Source organism: Zootoca vivipara, chromosome 7 (genome assembly GCF_963506605.1).
Source record: "Zootoca vivipara chromosome 7, rZooViv1.1, whole genome shotgun sequence".
NCBI lineage: Eukaryota > Metazoa > Chordata > Lepidosauria > Squamata > Lacertidae > Zootoca > Zootoca vivipara.
In genome coordinates, this window is record NC_083282.1 from 9,730,572 (window position 1) to 9,749,644 (window position 19,073).

At 44.1% G+C, this 19,073-nt stretch overlaps 1 protein-coding gene across 1 annotated transcript in view; it reads right to left on the minus strand.

Moving 5' to 3' along the window:
• Window positions 1–19,073, minus strand: part of NIBAN1 (niban apoptosis regulator 1) — an 89,034-nt gene that overhangs the window by 43,289 nt on the left and 26,672 nt on the right. Inside the window, exons 2-3 of the mRNA XM_035123412.2 lie at window positions 2,247–2,377; window positions 1,088–1,219 (exon numbers count right to left, since the gene is read on the minus strand). Of these exons, the coding sequence (XP_034979303.2) occupies window positions 1,088–1,219; window positions 2,247–2,377 (263 nt within the window). The remainder of the gene's footprint in view (window positions 1–1,087; window positions 1,220–2,246; window positions 2,378–19,073) is intronic.

Consider the following 19,073-nt stretch of genomic DNA (forward strand, 5'->3'; position numbering starts at 1 on the left):
GACAGCTGCCCTGGACACAGAACTGACCTGCGCCTCCATGGACATGTGTTACATAGGAGCAGATTCACAGTTTGGGGGGTGCTTCTGGATCCTACTCTGGCACTGAAAGCTCAGGTAGCCTCCGTGGCTACAAGTGCCTTTTACCAACTCTGTTTGATAGCTACAGCCATTCCTGGACCAGGAAAGCCTAGCCACAGTAGTTCATATGTTAGTTACTTCAAGGCTGCCTTGCGGCGATGCACTCTTAGTGCAGTTAGTGCAGAATGCTGTAGCACAACTGCTGACAGGAGTGAGGCCTTGTCTACTGGGCCAAATCATTGTCTGCCGGGCCAAATCAAGGTGTTACTAGTAGCATCAAAAGCCCTTAACAACTTGGGACCAGTTTACCTGCAAGATCGCCTAACCTATATGTGCCCATTTGACTGCTTTGATCGGCAGAACAGGTGCCACCTAATACCTGTTTCCACATCTGTAAGAACTCAATCGTTTCGTGTGGCACTTTGGAACTCCCTGCCTATTGAGATCAAGCAGAGCCTACACCGTACTCTTTTTGGCCCCTGATAAAATGTTCCTGCTTAGACAAGCCTACCCAGATGCTTAGAAAGTCGAGGCAATCCGCTTTAGTATTTTAACTTTGGTATGTTTTAAAGCAGGGTTGTAAATCTTTCTTGATTTTACTGTTTTATCTTTTGTAAACCGCTTTGAGGTTGTTGTTGTTTTTTTAAAACAAAAAACAAATAACCAAGCTGTGTATAAATTATACGAAATAAATAAATAACAATGGAAACGAGCAAAGGAAAAATGCAGGGAAGTAGGGAGCAGGGGGGGGGGGGGAGAGTGGATTTCACGGTGCCATAAAGTAAAGGATACTTGGGAGGTCAATATTCAGATGTGATCCCTTGTAGCAGCAAGTAGGAATCACTCAGTAGCAAAAAATCACCAGTAACACTGGATAAAAGTGTTTTGCATTTATTCTGTTGCCACTATCCACTAGTCAGTGAAGCAGCAGTAAGGATCTGAAAACTGAACATCACAAATCAACACACCATAACATCAAGCCTCAACATTTGGTAAACTGACAATTTACCTCTTTGTTTTCAAAGCTCTCCACGGCATATTTACTATTAACCACTATATATCTGTCTTTCCATTTCTTCAAGTCTTCAGCAAAATGGGACACTTCTCCTTCATAAAAGACCATGCTGGATTCTGCAGGGGGCTACAGAAAAGACAAGTTACTGAGAAATAGAAATAGCTTCTTTCGGCTTCTTCGTTTGTAAAAAGAAAGGGGTGTGGTTTTTTTTGGTGTGTGTGTGTGTGTCCAAAACCTGAGTAGAATATGTTTTATGGAAATTGAAAGCTTCTGGCATATAGCTTCTGTTGTTTGGGAGCTGGCATTGACAGCACAGTGCGAAGTTACACTGGCTAATGAAATGTTTGCTTGAACTCTGCATGTCTCAGGTATATGAGCCCATCTATACAGTAGTTTTATGCTGTTGCTTTAGTTTAGTTTTTTTAAAAATTAGCTTTAAGGATTTGTTCCAAGCTGCCTCAAAGAGTGAAAACGTACTATTAAACATCTAATAAATCAACAAACAAACTTTAATGCTCTCTGTACTTGCTCAGAGACACTATATCCCGTTATCAGCCCCCAATCTGAGGCCTCAGCCTCTCCCAGTCCAGTTTCAAATTAAAGCCCGAGCTTCCAATTTAAAAACATCTCCAGGAGGTCTTTTAGCAAAGGTGATGGTGTTCTTTGCCCTCTATATAAAGCTGATGGATGGGAATAGGAAGGAAGGAGACTGACTGCATTACATTTTTTCACACTGCTACCTGCCTGTGGGTGCACTAGATTTCCCCCTCCCCACCTGCTACCCCTGATAAAGAGACATCGTAGCTAAAAATATGTTGTGGCACTGAAAAAATGTGTTATGGCACTGAATACAGGGAACAGGGCCGTTGCACTTTTTGTGGTTTCCCTGGGATACTTGGGAAGGGTAAAATGGGAAGAGAAAGGGGTAGGAAAGTTTTGCCAAATAAATAAATAGACAAACAAACTTCATTTCTGGGTGAGGACTTGCAGCTAACATTAACAGCTATTGTGGTTTGCCAAAACCAGGAAATGCTAAGGAGAACCGGCCCATGTGAGCAGGGGGTAAACAACCAAACCTGCGATCAATGAAAAGGGTTTCGGATTGTGTAGGGCACATTCAGCCGGTACAATAGCAAACACTTTTTGTTGTTACCTTTGTTTTCAAGAAGTGGGACTGCAGGTCCCTGTTTTGTTCCAGCTCATTCTGGATGTGCTTGCAGAAGGACACTGCGTATTGGCGTTTATAGTGCGGACTGAAGTTCTTGATCAAAGCCTCCGTCTTTCCTGAAATGGAACATTAAAATTTATTATACATTCAGGAGCTCACTCACTCTCTTTTTCCAGGCTTCACAACAGTGAAGTTCTCAAAACTGCATTTAATACCATACTCTGCAAAAGACCTGCATAATGGCATGTACTGGGTGATGTTGCAAGACGAGGGAAGTTTCTAAGTGACACCTTTGGAACAACAAAAACATTACCTGAACTAATAGCCTTTTGTTATATCTGACACAGCACTGTTTCTAGCACTTCCTGGAAAGCTTAGTGAGATAAAAGGTAAAGGGACCCCTGACCATTAGGTCCAGTCGCGGACAACTCTGGGGTTGCGCCGCTCATCTCGCTTTATTGGCCGAGGGAGCTGGCGTACAGCTTCCAGGTCATGTGGCCAGCATGACTAAGCCACTTCAGGATCTTCTAAAGCAGGGGATTCGAACCGCCAACCTTCCGATAGGCAAGCCCTAGGCTCAGTGGTTTAAACCACAGCACCACCCGCGTCTAAGACTACAGGAAGTAGTCTTAGGCAAATCCTCTCCCACCCAGGCACCAGGGAATCTGGAAGACTGCAAAAATCTACCATTCAGGATTGTGAAGGTTACAGGTAGGTAGCCGTGTTGGTCTGCCGTAGTCGAAACAAAATAAAAAAAATCCTTCCAGTAGCACTTTAGAGACCAACTAAGTTTGTCATTGGTATGAGCTTTCGTGTGCATGCACACTTCTTCAGACAGTTCAGGCACTGTAAATTGCCATATAAAATGCTACACATGATTTCTATTGAAAAGTAATCATTCGTATTAATAAATATTTCTGTGCAATCAGAGGGTAAAATTTTAGAAGTAACATTTTGGGGTTTTATTATTAGCAAGTTCTCCACAGTTTCTGAAAGCCGCACGCACAAAGCAATAATATCCATGCTATATTCTATATTCTAAAACTTTGAAGGTGTATCTTCCTTGGTGTTCAGTTTGTTAATACAGTTGCCCCTCTCACCGAAACTCCTCCATAGGCTCTCTCACTTGCACACATTTGTCAGCCCTTCTGAAAGAGTTCTCGGCCTTTTTACATATGGAAAACATGAAGCTGCATAGTTTATTGGGTTTTTTTTAAAAAAAAAGAGAGAGAGAGAGACATTACTACATCTGGCCGCTGTTTACAGTATTTCTTCCTTGCAGCTGTTTCATATTGTTTAAACACTTCCATTGTGCGCTCTCCTCTCGGTATTGGGTAGGCTCCACATCCTTGCATTTTACGGCAGAGATAACCGAAGGTCTCAAAGACATTCGTGGTGCTTTCTGCATCTCGAGTCTCTCTCTCCCTATCTGTGGCTCAGCGGTATGAAAATATCCCCATCTGTTTTTGGTTGCAAGCCATTCCTATGGTAACCTCAGCATTTTAGCACATAAGGAAGTAGCATGATTAAATGAATGCATTTTCATTTATCAGTCTCTTTAGTAACCTTATAAGGAGCTCTTTACTATTATAGGGTTACCAAGCGTCCTCATTTCCCGGGGACAGTCCCCGGATTTGTGAATAAGTCCCCAGACAAATTCCATCCCCGGATTTCATCTAATGTCCCTGGGAAACGCAGCAGCGGCAGTCTCAGCAGCCCAGAGCAGTTGGCTCTGGCTGGCTTCAGGAGCTGCTCAGAAGTCCCCATATGATGGTGGTGCAGGGGCTCTAAGATGCAGCTTCCGGGCTGCCTCCACCTTCCCTGACTCCAGCAACTAAATAAAAAAATTCCTTCAGTAGCACCTTAAAGACCAACTAAGTTTTTATTTTGGTATGAGCTTTCGTGTGCATGCACACTTCATCAGATACCGAAGTATCTGATGAAGTGTGTATGTACACGAAAGCTCATACCAATGACAAACTTAGTTGGTCTCTAAAGTGTTACTGGAAGGATTTTTTTTATTTTGTTTCGACTCAGACCAACACGGCTACCTACCTGTATCCAGCAACTAAGCCAGGGATCCCCAAACTAAGGCCCGGGGGCCGGATGGCCCGGGAATCAGCATGTTTTTACATGAGTAGAATGTGTGTTTTTTATTTTAAAATGCATCTCTGGGTTATTTGTGGGGCACAGGAATTCATTCATATATTTTTTTCAAAATATAGTCCGGCCCCCCACAAAGTCTGAGGGACACTGGACCGGCCCCCTGCTGAAAAAGTTTGCTGACCCCTGAACTAAGCTGTGAAGGGAGGCTTCATGCTGCCTATTGGAGCAGCCTCCCAACTCCTACTTGCGTGCAAGCAGGATCGGGGCGGGGATCTCTCAGTTAGGCAATGGGAAGCCTCCCTTCCCAGCTGAGGGATCCCCACCCCCTCCTGCTTGCACACAAGTAGGAATGGGATTGGGGCAGCTCCGATGGGAAGGGAGGCATTGTGCTGCCTGAGAGACCCCTGCCCCCTACTGCTTGCACACAAATAGGAGTTGAGATGGATGCAGCTGCTCCGAAAGGCAGTGTGGCAACACTTCCCCACCACCACCGAAGAACCAACAACTCAGGGGCTGCCCAGGCTCATGGAGAAAGGAGATAGAAGCCTCGGAGGAAGGGGAAACGTGGAGGTTGAGGTCAAGGCGGCGGCCGCCCCTCTGCCACCGCCATCGCTGCAGCATCAATGTCCCGAACGTGTAGTAATTAATTAAATAATTAATTGAAGTGTCCCAGGGTTCATTGGGAAAAAATCTGGTAACCTTATACTATTAGTAATTATTCATTATTACTGATTTTTCTTTTTATCCCCAACCTCCAACAAGAAGCTCCATTAGGACTGGATTAGCTTTGCCACAATGGGCACTGCATTGCTAGTCCACTTAAGACAAGGAGATTATACGCGCAGCCTAATGTTTTCGCCTTCCATTCTGTGAATTAAAGGCCTCAAGTCACTCTGAATCTCATTTCCACGCTTTGTGTTTGTCCTTTCCTGAGCAGTGGGAAGTTCAGAACAGCCACTATGGTTTCCTTTGCAGCAGAGAACACTTGGGAAATTTATGATCTGTGCAATCATCTTGTTTATTCCCAAATGTGCAGGAAGAGATGGCAGAAGGGATTTGCAGGCAGCCAGTCGGTCTCAAAGCAACACGAGTCCAACACTGTGAAATTCTAAACAAACATCCCGGCTGCCATATTAAATATGCTTCTTCATGAACAAATTTCCCTCCCACACTGCAGGTGAGTGTCTTTCAAGATACATTTCAAGGGGGCTTTAGATAAAAATATTAGACAGGTTCCTCAATCGCCAAATATCTATCATTCACCATCAGCAAACAGGTTATTAAAAAAACATAAGAAAGGGCCATGTCTCTCTGCAGAACAGAACAACATGGCTGAAACAGATCTACTCTAAGTAATACTTTGCTGAATACTACCCCTTGTACTTAAAATGTCACTGTCTCAATGGGCAGCCTGTGGAACTACTTTCCACTGCATCAGATGCTCTTGACAAGAATACAGTGGTGCCTTGGTTTACAAACCTAATCCATTCCGGAAGTCTGTTCTTAAACCAAAGCATTCTTAAACCAAGGCATGCTCTCCCATAGCAGTGGTGGGACTCAATTTACAAATGGAACACACTCAACAGGAAGCGGAACGTGTTCTTATTCCAAGGCAAAGAAATGTTATAAACCATTTAACCAAAGAAATCTCTAAGTGGTGTGCAATAAACAATAACATAATTATCAATAAATCACTCAACAGAAAGGAGATGGGGAAACCCCAATTTGCTATGCATGTTAAATGCAACATGCAGTGCTACAAAGATTCAGATGTTCACAATGTCCTGGTGGTTCTCACTGCCTGTTTTTGCTGAGTAAGGGCTGTGCAGTGCATAGACTTAATAAGATCCTTGCCATGTGATATTGGAGTAAGTATACCTTGATACTGAGACTATTTATTATATTTCATTTTTTTAAAAAAAATTTTTTAAAAGGTAAAGGACCCCTGACAGTCAAGTCCAGTCGCAGACGACTCTGGGGTTGCGGTGCTCATCTCTCTTTACAGGCCAAGGGAGCCGGCATTTGTCCGCAGACAGTTTTTCCGGGTCGTGTGGCCAGCAGGACTAAGCCGCTTCTGGCAAAACCAGAGCAGCGCACGGAAACACCGTTTACCTTCCTGCTGGAGCAGTACCTATTTATCTCCTTGGATTTTGACGTGCTTTAGAACTGCTAGGTTGGCAGGAGCTGGGACTGAGCAACAGGAGCTCACCCTGTCGCGGGGATTCGAACCACCAACCTTCTGATTGGCAAGCCTAAGAGGCTCAGTGGTTTAGACCACAGCGCCACCCTTATAAAAAAATAAAATTTATACACTAGTGTAAAAACAAAAACTCAAAGCGGTTTACAGTAGATAAAACAGATAAAATCAATAAAAATGTACAACCCTACTTTAAACCATGACTAAAGTACTGTCATGGAGGAGACTCTTGAGAGTCCCATGGACTGCAAGAAGATCAAACCTATCCATTCTGAAGGAAATCAGCCCTGAGCGCTCACTGGAAGGACAGATCGTGAAGCTGAGGCTCCAATACTCTGGCCACCTCATGAGAAGAGAAGAATCCTTGGAAAAGACACTGATGTTGGGAAAGATTGAGGGCACAAGGAGAAGGGGACGACAGAGGACGAGGTGGTTGGACAGTGTTCTCGAAGCTACGAACATGAGTTTGACCAAACTGTGGGAGGCAGTGCAAGACAGGAGTGCCTGGCGTGCTATGGTCCATGGGGTCACGAAGAGTCGGACACGACTAAATGACTAAACAACAACAAAGTACTGTCAGAAAGTGATCCTGTCAGGTTGTGGCACTGGCAGGGTCGGGTAAGGAAGAACCAGTCAAGAGTTTCCCTGCTACTGAAGCAAATGAGCAAGCTTGACCCTGAAAGCTTTGACAGGGATCAGGGAATACCATGTTATCCATTTGTAGTTAGGACACTCTGTCAACTTCCTGATGGCACACGGGCCAAATTCCTTCTTGATATGTATCCTTTAATTTTGAGGTTTGGAATTATATGTTGCGTTCAACAAACACCGATGAGCCACACCAAAGGGAGGAGACAGCAATGCCCCTCCGTGTATTGGGAATGTGTTCAAGGCATGAAGTCCTTCACCAGTGAGAAAAGTAAAGGATTCGCAGCCCATGAAATTGTTTATTAAACCAAAGTAACTTTGCAAAAGAATATGGCCCGGGAAACTTTGCTAATTCTTGCTCATGCTTGTTTTTCCTTCAGACTTCCAAAAACTTGACAAACAAGCTTCCTCCTTAGCCCATTTCCAAATTTAGTCCTGATTCTTTGGTATGGATGTTAAGAGTTGTTTGAGGTGAAGCTAAGCCAAGTTTTTTTTTCCATTAGTCTGCTTGGCTGGATTGATTGTAGCTAGCCTGGGGAGGGAAAAGCAACGCCAAGAGCTCAAGGAGGCGAAAATCTCCTCTGGGGGAACGAGGGTCTGAGTCCAAGGGGGAAGAACTATGGTTCCATAGCAGAGCACATGCTTTGCATGAATAGAAGTTTGAGGCTCAATCATCAGCATCTCAAGATAGGCCTGGGAAATGACTGTCTGAGATTCCGGAGAGCCCATTGCTAGTCGCTCGGTAGAAGACTGCTGCTTCCTATGAAGGGGTTCCCAGAAAAGGAAGCTGTACCTTTAAAGGGTCTCAGCACCGGCACAATGTGCAACTGATGCGCTTCCCACTATCTCTGGATCAGAAGTTCCCGATGTGACGGCAGAAGATTTTCAAAAATGTTTACCGCTTTGGGAACCCTCTTCCCCACATTGGCTAGCCTGCCAAGGAATTTCCCACACACAGAATCTCTGCACATTGCAGAGGATCCTGGGACAAGTTCTTTCTTTCTTGGTCCCCAAGAATTTGATTCTTAGGTTTGGAGGACTGCGTAGCCCAAGCAGAACCTTTTTTTAGCCTTTGCAAAGCTCAGGACTTCTCCACAGAGAACACCCCACGCTCCTTCTTGGTCCGCAGAAGAAACAGGAAGTCTCTCGACTTCCCTCCCTTTCAACTGGTTTCCAATTTCCTAATAAATTATATTAGTGATGTATGGAAGTGAGAGCTGGACCATAAAGAAGGCTGATCGCCGAAGAATTGATGCTTTTGAATTATGGTGCTGGAGGAGACTCTTGAGAGCCCCATGGACTGCAAGATCAAACCTATCCATTCTGAAGGAAATCAGCCCTGAGTGCTCACTGGAAGGACCACTCTGGCGAGACAGTCCGCAGGCAGGTAGGGTCTCAGCCTGCGTACCAGATGGAGCTGATAAGCAGCTGCCCTGGACACAGAATTGACCTGCGCCTCCATGGACAGCTGTGAGTCCCAAAATGACTCCCAGGCTGCGCACCTGGTCCTTCAGGGGCATAGGTACCCCATTCAGGACCAGGAAGTCCCCCACACCTGCCCGCCTCCTGTCTCCCACAAACAGTACTTCTGTCTTGTCAGGATTCAACCTCAATCTGTTAGCCGCCATCCAATCTGTTAGCCATTCTCTTTTAAAATCGGTCTTCATTTGAAACAAACCATCTTAATTTAAAACAAATTTAAACACACACACAAACACCTCACCATGGAAAAGAAGCTCTGAAAAACAGCCACACCAACTGGCTCATTTTTGACGGCTGAAAGCATGTGATACACCCATCAAAGCAAGATTCATATGAGCAGAAAATCCCGTGGGTGGGATTAAATATCCATTGCTTTATTAATAATTCAGAGGATTTGGTCCTGTGGTGATATTCTTAACTAAGTTTTTTTCTTCCTCCAAACCAGGCATGGGCAAACTCTGCCCTCCATATGTTTTGGGACTACAATTCCCATCATCCCTGACCACTGTTCCTGCTAGCTAGGGATCATGGGAGTTGTAGGCCAAAAAACACCTGGAGGGCCAAGTTTGCCTATGCCTGCTCCAAATGCACACAAATATTGATCTCCCCTATCGCATGTGCAGAACATAGCTGCCAAGTCTCCCGTTTTCCCCGGGAAATCCCCGTTTTTCCAGCTGTTCCTAGCTGAAAAAAACGGATTTTTTTGTTTTCCCCCGGTTTATTCTGGTGCGGCGGCCATTTTGGAACTGGGCGGAGCATGCTCAGAAGTGACTTTTGATGCTGCTCTGCCCAGTTCCAAAATGGCTGCAGTGCGACTTCTGGCGCGGCAGCCATTTTGGAACTGGGCAAAGCAGCATCAAAAGTCACTTCTGAGCATGCTCCGCCCAGTTCCAAAAGGGCGGCAGCGCTACTTCTGGTCTGCTATTTCTGGCCCGGTCCCTTATTTCTCTGACAGCAACTTGGCAGGTATGGTGCAGAATAGTGTTATTGCTATACTGGGCTGAGGTTTTTACAGCCTTCCTTCCTCTTTATTCTGATTTGTCAGCCTCTTCCACCTTGCTACTTAAAACAAAACAAAAACAAGTAAAACATGGCTGAGTCATGAGTCGCATGGGCTGATTGCCTGCATCAATCATCTACAATACAAAACTGGGGCAGTTGCTGCATTCATGGAATTCTTCCCCCTCCCTGAGTGAAAGCATGAGTAAGGTTGACAGTTTCTTTTCTGCTTCGACTCCCCAGCCTTTAACAGCAGCCGGACACAGGAAACAGCCAAAGCTTCTTCTGTCACTTTCATCTCTTCCCTTGGTACCTCCATTGCTTAAAGAGGAGTCCAAAGCAAAAAGCACAATCCCATCACTACCGCCATTTTTTAATGTATGTATATTTGGTTGGAAAACAGCAACACGTTGTTTGTGGCGTGTGTGTACTTGCTTCACATGGCTGAACAACTACAACCTGAAATTCGAGACAGACTCATTTTCTGCCATTCATTTGAAAATGTACAGTATGCCTCATTTTCACAAGTGTCGGCGGTAAGTCCCTATTTCCTAGCAGAAAATGTGAAGTCATAAAGGCGGCGGCAGGGGGTGGGGAGAGCTGCCCACCACTGCCGTAAGCAAACTGCATTGTAAGATTTTGGCGTTTTGTAAATCTATTTTATCCACGCTCAAACAGTCAAATCTATCCAGATTAAATCTATATATGAGTAATCAGCAGCTTTGCATAATAGGAGAACCAAGTGGATCAGATTCCACGGGCTAAGAGCCTTTTGGCTCTTACTAAAAGCACACTAAGGGACCCAGGTGGCGCTGTGGGTTAAACCACAGAGTCTAGGGCTTGCTGGTCAGAAGGGCGGCGGTTCGAATCCCTGCAACGGGGTGAGCTCCCGTTGCTCAGTCCCAGCTCCTGCCCACCTAGCAGTTCAAAAGCACATCAAAGTGCAAGTAGATAAATAGGGACCGCTCCGGCGGGAAGGTAAACGGCGTTTCCGTGCGCTGCTCTGGTTCGCCAGAAGCAGCTTTGTCATGCTGGCCACATGACCCGGAAGCTGTCTGCGGACAAACGCCGGCTCCCTCAGCCTATAGAGCGAGATAAGCGCCGCAACCCCAGAGTCGGACACGACTGGACCTGATGTCAGGGGCCCCTTTACCTTTACCTTTAAAAGGACACTGGAAGGACAGATCGTGAAGCTGAGGCTCCAATACTTTGGCCACCTCATGAGAAGAGAAGACTCCCTGGAAAAGACCCTGATGTTGGGAAAGATGGAGGGCAGTAGGAGAAGGGGGCGACAGAGGACGAGATGGTTGAACAGTGTTCTCGAAGCTACGAACATGAGTTTGACCAAACTGCGGGAGGCAGTGGAAGACAGGAGTACCTGGCGTGCTATGGTCCATGGGGTCACGAAGAGTCGGACACGACTAAACAACAACAACAACAACAACAAAAGCTCACATCTTTGTCCTGGCACTGGAAGGAAGGGGAGATCCCCTCTCCTAAGAACTTCATTAGGAGTCCCAAGTGAAACAGCATTTCCTGCTAGCCACTTTTGCGCTCACCCTCACACCCGAATATACTGTAGTGACCTTGCTGGCTGCTTTTGCAGGCGACAACAAGCCATACTTTTATCTGGAATGAGCCATGGGCTTGTGCATGCTTCAAGCTCACTTCCGCTTTGCTCCTCCAACAACATGGAAAGAAACCAACGAGGAGGAAGGTGCCATAGTTTGTTGCTTCCTAACAAGCCACAGTCTGTAAGTGAATAACAAACCACTGCCTACGGCTGGCTAGCAGTCATGGCTTGTTGGGGACAAACAACCCATAATCTGTAGTTTGGATGTAACCCGATTGCAAGGCTTCCTGATTTATTGATCATGATAATTTTCTTAATTTTTGGTTCCACACTGATCCCATTAAATGACAATGGAGGAGTGAAGTAGGAGTGATGGGGCAGTGTCCATTAGCACATTGCTTGCTCTACGATCTACATAAGCCATGATAAGCTAGAAAGTCTGGCTAACCCTCACATGCGAGTTCTGCCTCTCTCTTACCACTACGGGGGCCTTTGCTGTGGTTTGCATCTGAATACTTCCACTCATGTGGAAAATCCATCAGGATAACGAAAGCCACGTCCAAATTTTATCCCCTCTCCCGCTATTACAGAGAAATTCTTGAACCAATCTTAAGCCTGTGTGCATAAATCAGAGGAACAAGATGAGTTTTCTTTTCCAGTACTCAACGAAATCCAACAGCTTTTCTGCCACAAAAGGTTCTGCTCGCTGAAAGCAAAGCTATTTGGTTGCCTCTTCCAACAATGTGAAGTTAAGTATGAACAAACAGCAGCCCCATAGAGGTCTAGCATCTTTAATATGTGCCTTTATAAATGAAGGGCTCTACAAGTCTTGATTCGCTGTCAATGGGCAGATTTCAGATTCTTGCTGAGTTTCTAGCAAGGTGCTTAAAAATGTCTTTAAAATGACATTCTAAATCGACTTGCTCTCCTCCTCCTCCTCCACTTACTCACTAGGGTGTCATAGAATGTGAGTCTGGGCTCTAATTCATGCTACTGTACAGTCTCATCACCTTTTCATTTTTGTTATGCATGCTAGATTGGAAACTCCCCAGCCTTAGGAATGTCCCACAAGGGTGAGAATCGCTGCTTTACCCTGGGCAAAAAGCCAAGCAAAGTTTTTTGCTATAATTAGAGAACAAGTCTTGCAGATATGGTTTAAGTGAAAATAGACCAAAATTGGTCGTACTCCAAACCTCCTCACTCCTTTCAAGTCAAGAGCAAAGTTGCAGTCTTTAGAAGCACATGCATGCCACTCCAAGGAACCAAAACCAAAAGGGCAAAGGGGTTCCCTGGATGACTAGGGAAGTAGTAAACAAGCATCATATTGGCCACATTCACACACGGTGCCAAGGCGTGTTTCAGTGCTACATGGAATGAGCCCAAGCAAAGCATCAAGTTTGTATACTTCCCCTCATTCCACATGATCAGGAGAAAGTCTCTGGCATGGTTTCACTTTTACTTAACCTTGGCTTAGTGTTGCATTGAAACCAAGGATTCTGGTTCAAAACAAATTCTGGTTAGTTTAATAAGCCAGCTTCCTAACCTATGGTTTGAGTTTGGTTTACAGTGGTACCTCAGTTTACGAACACAATTGGTTCCGGAAGTCTGTTCATAAACTGAAGCATTCATAAACTTAAGCGAACTTTCCCACTGAAAGTAATGGAAAGTGGATTAATCCATTCCAGATGGGTCCACGGAGTACTCAACCTGAAGTGTACTTTACCCGAAGCATGGGTGTAATTGGTTCTGGAAGTCTGTTCATAAACTGAAGCGTTCATAAACTGAAGCGAACTTTCCCATTGAAAGTAATGGAAAGTGAATTTATCCGTTCCAGATGGGTCCGCGGCGTTCATAAACCAAAAATTCGTAAACCGAGGTGTTCATAAACAGAGGTTCCACTGTATTATGAACAGATGCTACACACACACACACACACACACACACACACACACACACACACACCTTTATTGCTGTCTATAGACCCAAAATACACAGTACAACAATAATAAATAATAATCAACAGTTATTAAGGTGTAAAATGGGTTTACTAGCCAACTGAGAAGCTTTAGCTTGTACATACAGTGGAACCTCAGTTTTCGAATGTAATCCGTTCCAGAAGACTGTTCGACTTCCAAAACATTCGAAAACCGAAAGCTGAAAGCAGAAGCCTCAATTCAATAGGGAAACTAAAATTGGACTTGGTCTCAGCCAAGAGAATTGTTATTCAAAAACTAGAGGAGAAAGACCTCCAACATAATATCACTATGGGCAGTGGTACCTGCTCACCGATAAACCTTGGCTTAACACCATCACTGAAATTACCATCTTTCATAACTACTCTATCCGTTGCAACATACAGGTATGCTTTCATAAAGGCCAGATTCAATGCTTTCCCGTCAAATGTCATGAGTAATAGACTCTCCAACGGCCTGATTTCACTTCTATGCGACTGTAACAGTGGTTCTATAGAATCTTTGAACCATATAATCTTTCGTTGCCCATTACATCTGGCTGCACGGACCAGGTTTCTGTCTCCATTTTTATCGTGAATTGTGGACAAATTAACATACTTATTGAACGATGAAGAGTCGAGCAGATCCCTCATGGTCGCCAGATTCTTGACTAATGTTTTATTTTATAAGAAGAGAAATGGATCACTTTATGATTTCGATAGCTCAACTAAACCAAATAACCATTAGCAGGAATCAGAATTTAGTTGTAAAATTACCATTTTATTTGATAGAGCTTAAATTATGTTTTAGATGGATGAATGAATTTTATTGAATAAAACTGCCTTAATTAATTGGAAATATGTATATATATAGAGGCCGTTTTAAATCGGAAGATTGTTCAAATAGTATCGGTAAATGATTACACGATGTATTGTTATTGTTGTTTTGATATGGGCCAATGGCCGTAATAAAAACTACTACTACTGTCAATAGGGAAACTCAAAACGGAAGCCGCATTGGATGTTCGGGTTCCAAAAAACATTCGAAAACCAGAACATTTAGTTCTGGGTTTTTGGCGTTCGGGAGCCAAAACATTTGAAAACGGAGCCGTTTGAGAACCAAGGTTTGACTGTACTGATTTCTGATTTTTACTGCCCCTCAGAGGAATTTTGCTACAGCCAGTGTAATAGCATCAAACTTATCCTCAAGGAGAACCTTGACATGAAATGAGTCAGCAATTCCAGGATAAATCAGATGCTGTCTAACCTTTATGCAGACTACAATGCAATAAAATGTGTTCCATACATTCAACATCCTAGGAGCATGGGCACAGCCTATCATGGTATGGGACACCAGCCAATCTTCCTCTCAGCACTTCAGAAGGGAAAACATTTAACGCCGGCTCCCTCAGCCTGAAAGCGAGATGAGTGTGGCAACCCCATAGTCGCCTTTGGCTGGACTTAACCACCCAGGGATCCTTTACCTTTTTAATTGTTGTAAGGGTGCAAATCAACTTGAAGGCCAGAGCACATGTGATCACCCTGATGTTGTTAAATACACAAAGCAACCCGAATGCACAATAAAAAGGAAGTCTAGAGGGAACGTGGCTTAGACTGGATTTCTCATTCTTTTGTGTTGTCTGTAAACCTCTCACATGTGTGCAAAAAAACAAAAAACCCTGTACAGAATCTAGATGCAATCTGGCTGGCCATTGAAAGAACACACTGTGGGACTAGAGTCCAGGAGGACTCTTCTTATGTAGTACTGCTATGTTTGCACTTCCCTTTTAAGAGACTGAGCCAAGACGACACCCCTTTCAATGTCAAGCCCTCTCCAGATGGATTCTCCCCATCTGAATTTGTCTGAATGAATCGGACAGTGCCAAATTCCTCCTCTCCACTACAGCTCCTTATGCATGCAAAATTCATCTCAGGCCATCTGTATTTCCTTGTCTTGTGGAAGAAAGATTGGTCACCTATTTGCCAAATAACGAGAGTTGCACACACAGAGGAGAATTGCATAAATAGAGCTCTGGAACAGAAACAATAGCACAGCTTCAGCTGGAGCAAAGGGAGCCAAACAAACAACAGCGAATTTGGCTCTGCTGCCATGTTTTTTTTTTGTTTCAAAAAAAGTCACGTACAGTCAAAGCACAGAAAAGCAAACAACTATTAAACACTCTGAGACAGAAACTGGGGAAAGGGGAAGCAGGATCCAAAAAGTAGGTTGCCAATGTCCAGTCCCACATCAGCGACAGCGCAAGAGGCCAACCTGGTTTTCGAACCCTTGAGATTGTTCAATATATAAAATAACCCATAAAGTTTTCATTAAAGGAATAGAGAAGGACACATAGAATCATAGATTTGGAAGAGACCACAAGGGCCTTCCAGTCCAACCCCCTGCCGAGCAGGAAACACCATCAAAGCATTCTTGACATATGCCTGTCAAGCCTCTGCTTAAAGACCTCCAAAGAAGGAGACTCCACCACACTCCTTGGTAGCAAATTCCACTGCCGAACAGCTCTTACTGTCAGGAAGTTCAGTGGCAGAGCACATGTCTTGAAAATATTAAGTTCAGTTCCTGGTGTCACTAGCTCAAGAATTCAGTTTTCCCAGGAGAAAGACCTCTACCCACGAGTTTGTACTGCTTTTGCCAATAAGAATGGACCTTATTCTGAACCTGATGCACCAATAATCAGGCTCCAATATTACAGTAGTGGTCAGAAAAGAGGAATGTGATATATGGGATGTCAAACAGGGAAGTTCAGCTGAAGAGCAGGGTGTATAAAAACTAATGAGTTGTCCATCAAGCACATTTCGAAATCCTTTTGTCATCCAGATTGAAATAAATCTGTTTATGTTCGGAACACTGTTTCCAGAGCAAATAATGTTTGCCACAACAAATATCTTAGCATCAGGCCAGTTTAGTTCTCTTGAGTTTCCTTCCCTTTTTTTCTCAGATGCTCTTTGTGGTACAGTGGTTTTAGCAGGGCAGTAGTTGCGGCAGTATTGCCACAACAGTGTTTCCTAAAGTGGGGTGTGTGAGTGACATTCAGCCGCAGTGGAAGGAAGGAGGGCTGTTAGTCATATTTTATGGAACTGCCGCTAATTCGCACATCATTGTCCCCTGGCGCATACCCTATACACATCCCATGTACATAATACAATTTATAGCATTCCTGTGCACAATGGGAACGGCATATTGCTAGGGGCTGACCCCTTTCCCCTTATAAGAGCACTCGGAAACAGTTAACTTTAAGGGACAGTTCACACATGCCAAATCATCGCCTGATGCCTACAGCATCAAATGATGATTTATGATTTTAAAAATGTAAGCAGAAGTCCTATTTCAGGGTCAGGTCTTGGGTTAAAATGGGAGTCTCTTAGGTCGCTGCCCGAACTCACAGCATAACACAAGGCTAGGTAGCCCATGGTACTTCAGATATTGTCATATTACAGCTCCTAGCCAGCATGGCAAAATACCGGTACAGTAGTACCTTGGTTCTCAAACACCTTGGTTCTCAAACTCCGACAACCTGGAAGTAAGTGTTCTGGTTTTCAAACGTTTTTCGGAAGCCAAACATCTGAACATCCAATGCAGCTGTCAGCTACTGTTTCCGGGGCACTTGCGCCAATCAGAAGCTGTGCCTTGGTTTCTGAACATTTCAGAAGTCAAAGGGACTTCCGGAACTGATTAAGTTTGGCGCTTTTCTTTTTGCTACTTATTTTGCGTTTTTGAGGCTTTCTGGATTGATTTGTTTTTGTGACTGTGTGGAACTCAGTTCAGCTACTGATTGATTGATTGTGTGACTGTGGAAATGGATAAAAGCCCCTCATCCAAACAATGCAGGTAAGAAAAAACATTAATTTTAATTTTCATCATCTACAATACTGTCTTATTTATTTTATAGTACAGTACATTGATTATTGCTTTCATTTTATGGATCAATGGTCTCGTTAAGATAGTGAAATTCATGTTAAATTGCTGTTTTAGGGGTTGTTTTTAAAAGTCTGGAACGGATTAATTCGCTTTGCATTACTTTCTATGGGAAAGTGTGCCTTGGTTTTGGAACGCTTTGGTTTTGGAACAGACTTCCGGAACGGATTAAGTTTGAGAACCAAGGTACCACTGTATTAGGGAGTTGTAGTCCAACAACATTTGGCAGGTTGCAGGTTGACCAAGGGATATGGGGAAGAAACTACAAGTGGGAACCTTTGGCCATAATTGGCTTTCCCAACTGGCTGGTAGCAGTGCCATTTCCCAGGCTCTCTAAAAATTCAGTCTGTGAGTTTGGCTTGCCCTGTGGGCAAGTTGAATGGTTTGGGGGCATGGAAGTTCACACCCGGGAAAGGGGTAGTTGGAGTTAGGTTGCCTAATGTTTACTTGGCAAATTCAGGATAGGGTTTGAGGATAAGGTAGCCAAGAGAAAAGTCCTGAGAAATCTATAGCACATTCTGGCTCCCAGTGAGCCACCAAAAACCACAGGAGAAGCGATGTTTCATGAGATTATTATTTTTTACTCAGTAATAATCATAAATAAATGAGAATAAAAATGTGTGCCCCACCACTGAGACCATTCCATTGTTAACTATCCAACCTCCCAAAATGTCGACACCTCTTGCGGTGGTTTGACTCCTTTCCGTTTTTACAGTAAAAAATTCTACAAACACCCGCCATAACTCCTCAAAATCATTTCTCCTGCGTATTCCCCGTCTTACTTTAATGGCACATGTTAATTTATCATTAATAGCTATATCCCACACCTCTTTATACCATTCTTCCATTTTATATTCTGCTTGCCCCTTCCACATCCTACCGGTAGCTATCATAATTCGTGCAGCTGTCAAGAAATCTATGAGCAAGTCCTTCATAGCCTGCAAACCTTCCACCCCATCGTAAATTGATAATAATGCTACCTCTGTACTTTTGGTCAGCTTTAACCCAGTGATTTTTGTTATCTCCTTAAACACCCTTTGCCAAAAAAATGTAAATATTTACATCCCCACCCTTACCTTCCAAGTCCCGGACTGCAGAATCCGGGACTGGCAGCCGTGTGACACCGGAAGTTGTGCCGATGTAACTTCCGGTGGCGTTTTGCCCTTCTATGGGCACCAAAAATGGCCGCCGCTGGCTTCGAAAGTCGCTTCTACGCATGTCAGGAAGTGCATCGACGCAACTTCCTGTGTCACTCTGCCCATCTATGGGCACCAAAATGGCCGCTGCCGACACCGGAAGTCGCGTCTATGCACTTCCGGACATGCGTAGATGTGACTTTTGAAGCCAGCGGCAGCCATTTTTGGTGCCCATAGAAGGACAAATCAGAAAAAAAAAAGGCCGTCGGCAGGAGAAAATAACGGGGAAAAACGGGAGACCAAGTGATACGGGGGGACCACCAGGAAAAGGTAAGTAAAAATGGGGGTTTCCCGGGGAAAACGGGGTACTTGGCAGCTATGACCCCCACCACATGTGAACATAATTCCCTGTTTCCTGGCATCCCCTCCAGCATAACACTGAATATTCCTTGTTTATTTGATTTAATCCGACTTGTTTCACGAGATTTCAAAAGCGTAACAACAACTTTGTACTTGTTTCAGGAGATTTCAAGATGCTCAGAAAAAAACTCACATTTGTAGTGTTCACCAAAAGACAACAATATTGAAATGCTAAAATCTATTATCAACAAGCCCAGGGATTGAGTTTAGTAGGCCTCAACCAACATAAATTTAAGATTATATTGCATACTGCTCTAGGGGCCTAAATTGCCGCTCGCTCTCCCAAGTCATTTCCCCTGAATTGTAGATCTCTATTTGGCATAAGAAAATACCCTATAGGAAAAATATTTCTAATCGCCATAA